This window comes from Tasmannia lanceolata, unplaced genomic scaffold (genome assembly GCF_043159265.1).
Source record: "Tasmannia lanceolata isolate RefF3 unplaced genomic scaffold, GAP_Taslan_0.1 ptg000024l, whole genome shotgun sequence".
NCBI lineage: Eukaryota > Viridiplantae > Streptophyta > Magnoliopsida > Canellales > Winteraceae > Tasmannia > Tasmannia lanceolata.
In genome coordinates this window covers 839,890-850,233 of record NW_027518701.1, presented here as the reverse complement: position 1 = coordinate 850,233, position 10,344 = coordinate 839,890, and the positions used below count along the sequence as shown (strand labels likewise).

Here is a 10,344-nt window from a genome sequence, read left to right as displayed (position 1 = left end):
GACAAACCTGAATTGCACATCAATAAATCCGCAAGTAGATTTTCCTCTATATTTCTGAAGTTTAAGTTTGTCTATCCTTCGCCTCCATTCATCTCTGGATTTAAGCTTCATAATTATGCTTATATATGTATTTTATTATTTATTGAATTATTTCTAATTTTATTTTTTGTGTGTTAGTACACAACCCAGAAGTAAGATCAGTAATATGGTCATTAAGGCTACAATAATGGCATATTCATTTCTCTTTTGTGTTTTTCTCATTTCATGCTATTCAGTGTTTTATAGGGAACTGATTTCTGCACTCCAATGTTTTGATAAAAGGCGCTCCAATTTTTATCGTGTAGTATTTAAAGGGCTGTCAGAGGAATATTAAGGTTTTCAAAAAGCTCTTAAAGACCTTTTAAATACTACATGACAAACAAGCGGAATACATGTTTATCAAAACAATGGAGTGTTGAAATCATTTCCCTATTTTATATTATGGGTCATTTTTGTGTTTAATGAATTATAATTACAATTTTTTATTTTGTTATTTTGTTCTAAAGATTGTTAGAACTGGCATTACTAGACCAAATTCATCTTTCCTTCACTTGCTCTTAACGGGAAGTACTTTTTTTTCTAAACCGATTTCTTCCTAGCCTTTCTTCTATACCTTACTTTCACCATTTTTCCAACTCGTGGATCGTGCATCGCAAATTCTACTTACAGCCATTGTACCCCTCCCTTCCTCCCTCAAATCTACATGGCAACAAAATTCCAAAGTGGCATTGAGAATTAAAATTTTCAAAAAAAAAGAGCAAATTCTACTTAATAGTTAATACTCTTCCCAATTTATAACTCTTGCCGTTTAGTATTTCCATTACAATTAATCATACATTTTCATCTTGCCCTTAATCACACATTTCAGAAAGTTATTTATGGATAAAATTTTGTTTCCGTTTTTTCTCTGTCCATTAAATGCCAAGATTTCCGTTTTGTACAAGTTGACATATTCCCATTACAGCCGTTAATTACACATACAAAAATCATAAGAAATCATTTTTTTTTTTTTTCAATTTACAACTCTTCCCGTTTATTGTTTCCGAACTGGCAATTTTGCATCGAACCCCATGTGTGTAAACATGGACGATCTCTCTCCTCTCTCTGCGCCATGGCCTCCGATGGAGATGATCATCGGCCCCACCTTTTTTTTTCATTTCCAAGGTATTCCCTCTCTTTCATTCAAGTGAAAGGCTTTTTGTTTTGGATTTACAGTTCTGGATGTTATCTGGAATGGATTAGAGCCATTTTTTTATTTGGTTTTGGGTTTGTTGTTCTTTGTTTTTTCAGATGGAATTTGATTTTTACTGCTCTGTCAACTTCTGGGTGTTTTATTTGAAAAAAATGTTTTCTTATTGCTCATAGGCTTTGATCCACCCATCTGATATTTATTAATTTCCATAAATGCATAAATGCATTTTATTTTTTATTTTAAAACAATTTTGTTGCATCATTTTCTGAATAATTTACTCCTTGCATTTTCTTTTTCGACAACATTTTTTTACGAATAATTTACTTCTTTTGTCGCCCCGTGCATCGCACGGGTTGACACACTAGTATCTACTACAATAAGCTGGGATGAAAAGAGGAGAGTTTTTTTCGAATTTTTTGAAAATCACATGAGAATTACACGTCACATTTTTTTACTTTTTTGAACAAATGCACCCATTCAACTCATATAATTTCAATCTTACCCCCCTTATTACATAAATACCTTTATGCCCTTGAATTCCCACGCCATCTCTCTCTCATGTGTTTTTACATGAGATATTTTTGGCAATAGCCTTATCTTCTTACCACGTTTAGGACCTTCTTCTGCAGATTCCTTGGATTTACGCCTATAGATCTGAAAACTGTTTTTATTTCTTATTCTGCCACGTATTTAATCTTTCTATTTTTAATGGTTTTAAGGTTTTTAGGGTTTTAATGACTGGTTTTTTATAAGAGTAATTTGATTTTTAGAAGAGTAATTTGTTTGATTGTGTAGTTTTGCCCCAGAAATTTGGTATGGGTTTTAGAGATATGCGTTGGGCGTCTCATCTTGGTTAGAAAGTTACAAATTTGATGTGGAAATTCTAAGCTTCGGATACAATGTAAGATTAGGTTATTCGGATTGACGTTTGGTTTGAATAGTTGATTTTCATTCAGTGCAAACATGGAAATATGAGGTGGAAATAATTTAAACAGTACAATCTTTTTTTTAATGGTATACAGTACAATCCTTTGTTTTAATATAGACATGTCTTTCAGCTGCAAGGCTCCCTCCACAAAGGTAATATTTTCTTCTCTTTCTCACCTTGAATTTCTTTTCGTTCCAACCACTGTAGAGAAGCAATTAAACTTTGCCATTTCAGAGGCTTGGTATGATTTTGCATCGGTGGCTGAAAACAGGTTTTGTAATCGATGGCTTTTAACCATGCAGCAAATAAAGAATGTAATGGTTGTGGAAGGGAGATCCAATTTTTGCCGGTTTCATATTTTCGGTAGGGTAATTATTATGCAACGAAGCCCTTCCAATGGGTTTCCATCCATTGTTTTCAGCTATTTCATTTTCCTCTCATATCTGAATATGATTTTTTTATGCACGCCGGATGTTTGATGGAATGCTTCAATGAGACATTACTGATCTTGGCGACATGACTATCCATGGTCCGTCACCGAGAGCAACTATTACTCTGATCCATATGATTTCTCTCTCTAGATGTAGGCCTCATTTTTTGCTTAATTCCGTTTATATTTTTTATTGTTTGTCTTCTTTGCTCCCACTCCCATGCCATTTCTAGATTTTTTTTAAAAAAAGAGCAAATTCTACTTAATACTCTTCCCAATTTATAACTCTTGCCGTTTAGTATTTCCATTACAATTAATCATACATTTTCATCTTGCCCTTAATCACACATTTCAGAAAGTTATTTATGGATAAAATTTTGTTTCCGTTTTTCTCTGTCCATTAAATGCCAAGATTTCCGTTCTATACAAGTTGACATATTCCCGTTACAGCCGTTAATTACACATACCAAAACCATAAGAAATCATTTTTTTTTTCAATTTACAACTCTTCCCGTTCATTGTTTCCGAACTGGCAATTTTGCATCGAATAAAATGGAAATGATCTACGACCCCATGTGTGTAAACATGGACGATCTCTCTCCTCTCTCTGCACCATGGCCTCCGATGGAGATGATCATCGGCCCCACCTTTTTTTTTTTTTTTTTTTTCGTTTCCAAGGTATTCCCTTTCTTTCATTCAGGTGAAAGGCTTTTTGTTTGGGATATACAGTTCTGGATGTTATATGGAATGGATTAGAGCCATTTTTTTATTTGGTTTTGGGTTTGTTGTTCTTTGTTTTTTCAGATGGAATTTGATTTTTACTTCTCTGTCAACTTCTGGGTGTTTTATCTGAAAAAAATGGTTTCTTATTGCTCATAGGCCTTGATCCACCCATCTGATATTTATTAATTTCCATAAATGCATAAATGCATTTTATTTTTTATTTTAAAACAATTTTGTTGCATCATTTTCTGAATAATTTACTCCTTGCATTTTCTTTTTCGACAACATTTTTTACGAATAATTTACTTCTTTTGTCGCCCCGTGCATCGCACGGGTTGACACACTAGTATCTACTATAATAAGCCGGGATGAAAAGAGAGAGTTCTTTCGATTTTTTTGAAAAATTCGTGAGAATTACACCTCGCATTTTTTGACTTTTTTGAACAAATGCTCCCATTCAACTCATATAATTGCAATCCTACCCCTCCTCCTTTATGCTTTTAACCAAGGCACCCATTAGATCATATAATTTCAATCCTACCCCTCCTCCTTTATGCTTTTAACAAAGGCACCCATTAGAGCCGTATAATTTTGATCTTACCCCCCTCCTTTATGGTTTTTTAATTAAAAAACTATAGGGTGATCTTAACCATCCGATTTAAGATAAGAGGAATTATGGAAACATCTATAGATTGGAGGGCTAGGATCAACCTATGGAAATGATTTTTGGGGCACAACCTATTTATGTTGTGTTCCATCACATGGACGGTTTGGATAAACCTATCACGTGGTCCGTACCGTTCTTTGTCGGCCCGTGCATCGCACGGGTTTTTTACTAGTATAAGTAAAGCTGCATGTTGCACAACATGGTGCTGCCATGTGGCACCCGTTCTATACACACAACTTCTATGTATAACCCCTTTTAAGAGAAATGATATTATACACGCAACTTCTGTGTATAGCACCGAAATCTCATCAGTTTATGTTTGAAAAGGAATTCTACAACTTCCTTATTTCTCTCCATATTAACCAATTAAATCTCCTATAATCTCTCCATCTTTATTAGTTACCTTTTAAAGAGAAAGCAATCCCTCTTTCCACCGTCTACTTTGAAAAAGATTTCTACAACTTCCTTATTTCTCTCCATAGCAACCAATTAAATCTACTATAATCTCTCTTCCTCTTTTTTAGTTAAGTTCTAAAGAGTTTTATGTAAGTAAAAAATAAAAACATGGGTTGGAAAGCTCGACAGGCTAATATTGTAATAGGAAAATTTGCACCGGGCTATAAAGAAAAAATAAATGCTCTTTATGTAAAACCAACAAATACCAATCCAATATGCTAATAATCTGGATAATAATTTTCCCTTTTTGTTTTCGTTTTGTTTAATTTTAGCAGTTTCTTTTCTTCTTCTTTTTTTTTTAAAGAGAAAAGTGTTGGTGTGCTAAGCGCACTCCCAGATGATGCACTCAAGTTGTTTAAAACGTTTCCTATTGCACTAAATGTTTGGTCCCACATATAGGAACCAATAGGAAGCGTTTTAACAACTTGAGCGCACGCGCACCAACACCTTTCTCTTTTTTAAATAATTTATAAAACAATATTTTTTTGGGCTGGCCCGTGCATCGCACGGGTCAGCAATTAGTTTTAATAACAGCAATTAGTTTTAATAAAGGATGTGATTTTCATCATATTTGATTGAAGGTCTAGAATAAATCATCCAGTGGGCCCTGCGGCTAATACCTAGCCCCTAGTGGCCTCTAGAACTAGAACATTTTTCCTATTAGGCCCACAAATTTCCGTATGTGAGCCCACAGCTGTGCATCTTAAACACTCATCGGGCGGGCCCCATCACCAATGGTTAGTATATGGGCCCAAAAATTGCCTCCCCCACCCTACAGTACTAAATAAACTAAGGATTAACAAAGGCCCCTAATACTTGCACTACTATGTGTTGGTGATAATTGTACCAACACATCTTGTCCTCTATGATTTAAAAGCTCCCATAAACAACATAAAAAAGAAAAGACAAGCTAAATCTGTGCAATTATCAAAACATGGTAGTCCCAATATCAGTAGCATTAACAAGTTACAACTAAAGTTTACATCAATTGGACGGATAGGATCGTGTTCTAGCACAGGTAGAATTTTGGGTCCGAAACCCACAAGATGAACGGTCCAGATCATCTCAAAATATAACAACCCCGAAACACTTGTTTCATCATCTCTTCTTCACCTCCGGCCATTCATCCCACGCCCCCGGCGTACTTTAGCAAATCACTTCCACCATCTCCACTAAATAAGCCTCCATCTATTCCCATTCTCTCTACCCTTCTCCAAAATCACATTCATGCATGGGTTCCTCACCACCGTCCGATTCCACACGATGAGAAGATCGACGGCCATTATCAAACCAGGTAACTCCCTCCTTTTCACCTCTCTCAATCTCCAACCCTCCTCAAAACCCCAAACCCTAACCGTAACCCTAGAATCTGATCCTTCTCATATACCCTCCCATCTCCTCACAATCCTCTCTAACCCTAACTGGCAAAAAAACCCTACTCTCAAAACCCTCTCCCAAACCTTAACCCCTCTACATATTTCCCATCTCTTAAATCTCCCCATAAACCCTAAAACTGCCCTAGATTTCTTCAATTGGATCGCTCAACGGCCCGGATTCCGCCACAACCCTAAATGCTACTTCTCCTTATTAATTATTCTTATTCGTGCTCGATTTCTTAGCATTGCTGAAAAAATCAGAATTTCAATGATAAAATCATGTGTTTCCAAAGAAGAAATGTGTTTTGTTTTGGGTGAAGTTCGAAAAATGAATAGAAATGATAGTGGAGATGGTAAATTTAAACTTACTCTTAGATGTTATAACACATTGTTAATGGCGTTAGCGAGATTTATGATGATTGATGAGATGAAAAGTGTTTATTTAGAGATTTTGAATCATAAGATTATGCCTAATATTTATACTTATAATACGATGATTAATGCGTATTGTAAAGGAGGGAAGATTCTCGAGGCGGAATTGTATTTGAGTTTTATAATTCGAGATGGTTTGAGTCCAGATACGTTTACGTATACCTCGTTTATGTTAGGATATTGTAGGAGTAATGATTTAGATGGTGCTTTTAGGGTTTTTTCGATGATGCCGTTAAAGGGTTGTAGAAGGAATGAGGTTTCATACACTGTGCTTATTCATGGGTTTTGTGAAAGCGGGCGGGTGGATGAAGCTTTTGCATTGTTTTCTCAGATGGGTGAGGATAATTGTCGCCCAACTGTTCGTACTTATACAGTTCTTATTGATGCACTTTGTGGATTGGGTCGGAGATGCGAAGCATTTGCTTTGTTTAGGGAGATGCTGGAGAAGGGGTGTGAGCCGAATGTTCATACTTATACCGTGCTTATTGATAGCTTGTGTAAAGAGAACAAGCTTGAGGATGCGAGTAAGATGTTGAATGAGTTGTGGGGGAAAGGTTTGGTGCCCAATGTGGTTACTTACAATGCTTTGATTCATGGGTATTGCAAGGAGATGAAAATGGATGCTGCTTTTGCTGTTTTGGAGTTGATGGAATCGAATGGGTGTAAGCCGAATGCTCGTTCTTATAATGAGTTGATATGTGGAGTTTGTAAGGAGAGGAAGGTTCATAAGGCGATGGGGATGCTAAGTAAAATGTTAGAGAGTGGTTTATCGCCGAGTCTGGTTACGTATAACACTTTGATTCATGGACAGTGTAAGGAGGGTCATATAGATACTGCTTTTAGGTTGCTTGATTTGATGAGTGGAAATGGTTTGATCGCCGACCAGTGGACTTACTCTATGTTAATAGATGCCCTTTGCAAACATGGAAGGATTGAAGAAGCTCATTCTCTCTTTAATTCTTTTGAAGAGAAAGGAATAAAGGCAAATGAAGTCATTTATACTGCATTGATTGATGGGAATTGCAAGGTGGGAAATATTAATAGAGCTCATGAGCTGCTTGAAAAAATGGTTGATGAAGGTTGTGTTCCAAACTCTTATACCTACAATGTAATGATAGATTATTTGTGCAGAGAAAGGAAAATGAATGAGGCATCGGCATTACTTGATAAGATGGTGGAGAGAGGAGTGGAGCCCACGGTTGTCACTTATACAATTCTCATTGATGAGTTGTTGAAAGGAGTTGACTCAGAACATGCTTATAGAGTTTTTGAACAAATGATTTCTTCGGGATGTCGGCCTGATGTTTGTACATATACTGCATTTATTCGTGCATATTGCAGTGAAGGAAAGTTGAAAGAAGCGGAGAATGTGATGGTTAAAATGAGTACTGAAGGAGTTTACCCAGATTTAGTGACTTTTAACACATTGATAGATGGGTGTGGAAATTTGGGATTGATTGATAGTGCTTTTGCTGCATTGAAACACATGGTTGATGCTGGATGCAAGCCTAATCATCAGACTTATTCTATCTTAATCAAACACCTCCTCTATGAAAAGGGAGTCACTGGACCAAGCGGTGAGATGAGTGTCGATTCATTTTCAAATGGTGCCTCTCTAGTTAATGTTGATGCGTGGAAGGTAGTAGAGATAGAGACTGTATATAAGCTCTTGGAGGAAATGATTAAGCATGATTGCACACCTAATATCAACACTTATGAAGCCCTCATGGCGGGATTCTGCAAAGAGGCGCGGTTGGAAGAAGCACAACTCTTGGTCTGTCATATGAATGAAAGAGGAGTATCTCTCAACGAGGATATCTACACCTCCCTTGTCAATTGTTGTTGTAAATTGGGAGCATATGGAGAAGCATTGGAGTTGTTGGATACAATGGCCAAATGTGGTCTCTTACTGCATTTGGTATCATACAAGCTACTTATTTGTGGGCTTTGCGATGAAGGAAACATTGAAATGGCTAAAACAGTTTTCTGCATTTTGCTTCAATGCAGGTACAATAATGATGAAGTAGCATGGAAAATTCTCATTGATGGGTTGCTTGAAAAAGGACATGTTGATATATGCTCTGAGATGTTAGACATCATGGAGGAAAAGGGTTGTCAACCTAGTTCTCAAACATATGATTTGTTGATCAAGGAACTTCCTGATGAAAGGAGTGGGGCATAAAATGATCACTAGAGATTATCTTCATCAATAACATTGTGGTTGCTTGCTATTCCATCATTGGCCGAGTACTAATGCTTTCCCCTTATTTTGAACATTTTGAAGATGGAGATCACGAATGCACTTGCAGTGTATCGACATTCCTTTTGTACGCATTGTTTCTTGTACTCATGAGTATCACCTCATTTGATTTATTAAAGGCACATTTGCCAACACTTTAACAACTGGGCAATTACTTCAAGTTATTGGAGCGACATGGTCGGATCCTTGGAGGACCCATGGAGTTACAGAGGTTGGGTTACCGCATTGTACCATATATCTGGTTTTTGACTTTTTTCACTAATTCAACAAGAGGCAAGTGACTCTGTACCTTCTTGATTTATGATTTTTATTTTAAACTTCTACATTTTTTTGTCCCTATAAAAGATATGTCTATTGTAAAAAGACCTAACAATTTTTCGATAATATAACTTTCAAATCTGTATGTGTGTGTCTACACACACACACACACACATAGGGTTATTGTAAACCGTTCTGTTTCAAATCTACATTTCCATCTACATACACTGGGTTGAATGGTTAATTATTCCAGGAAATACGCGATAATAATTCACAATAAATGCAATCTGAACTGACGTGCATCAACCCAAAATCTGGTTCTTGAATGAATACAATCAAATGATCTGAACTTATAATTTTAGCCCAAATTTTCATGTGAAATCAAACAGTGTACCTCCAATAAACTCACAATTATAATAGATCAAAGCTTACCATATTAACACTGAAAAATTATCCAAAATAATAATAGTAATCTGAGGAAAAAAATGAATGAATGACTGAACTAACCAACCCATAGAAGATAATAATCCATATTTTGTACAATAGAATCGTCAGTATTCACTTATCAATACCTTTCCATAGTTCATTTTGGGCACTGAGATGAGACGTTTCGGTGTTTCGTTTTGAAAAAGACACCCTGATCAAAGATTTTATAAGTTGTTAAAAATTTAAAAAAAATACAAAAATATTATAAATATATCAACCAAATTTAACAAAAATGACATTTTATTACTTCAACATCAAATTTATTGCAATGCATCATTGAAACTAAAAAAAATTATTCGTACAAAATGTCAAGTGCTAAGTACTAACCATACATATTACCCAACAAAAAAAAGAGAATATTGAATAGTTCAAAGTTGTCATATGCCCATGCCGGGTCATTGGATCTAGCGGGAGTGGAACCAATGGATGAGGCTCCTTCGAAAGGTCCCAAACTCATTGTATTCTTTAAATTCAATTAAAATTGGAAAGAAAAACGAAATGCAACAAAAAGAAACCCGAAAGAAGCGAATGAAACCTAAAATGTAGTATGTATAGTGTATACAGGTATGTCTTTTGAATATATAGTTTTCAGGCATACACTTCCAAGTCCCTCATTCCTGTAGAACTAGAATCCCTTGGAAGTAGAAAAAACCTCTTTGAAACTAGCACCACCGTCATTTGGAAGTAGAATAAATACAAAAAAGAATGCAAATAAACCTAATCTAACAACAGTACATAAATAAAAAGATTCGAAGAGGATAGAATTGTTGAAGAAGTGAAGAAAAGAAAATGAAGGATTTCATGGGCTTTTATAGCTATCTTTTGTTTAGGGAGGTAACCTAACTTCTTAACTTTTAACACCAAATCAGGTGGGAAACAAACAAACTAATGCCAAATAAACTAATAAAATAAAAGAAGTAAAACTGCTAATTGGACAAGGTGGCGCACCTCATAGTTGTAAAACTCCCCCGCGTCTGCGTCGGCTCGCCCGAGTCGACTCCCTTTTACGTTGGCCGCGTTCCGCGTTGCGCCCCATCCGCGTTCCGTATTCCGCGTTCCGCGTTCCGCGTTTTGCACTACAGAGTCAATAAAAATTA

At 36.0% G+C, this 10,344-nt stretch overlaps 1 protein-coding gene across 1 annotated transcript; it reads left to right on the top strand.

The window, feature by feature from the left end:
* Window positions 1-5,562: 5,562 nt before the first annotated feature.
* Window positions 5,563-8,829, top strand: LOC143857177 (uncharacterized). Its single transcript, XM_077367565.1, has one exon. It carries the CDS (start codon window positions 5,663-5,665, stop codon window positions 8,423-8,425), a length of 2,763 nt encoding a protein of 920 aa, XP_077223680.1. The 5' UTR covers window positions 5,563-5,662; the 3' UTR covers window positions 8,426-8,829.
* Window positions 8,830-10,344: the final 1,515 nt, after the last annotated feature.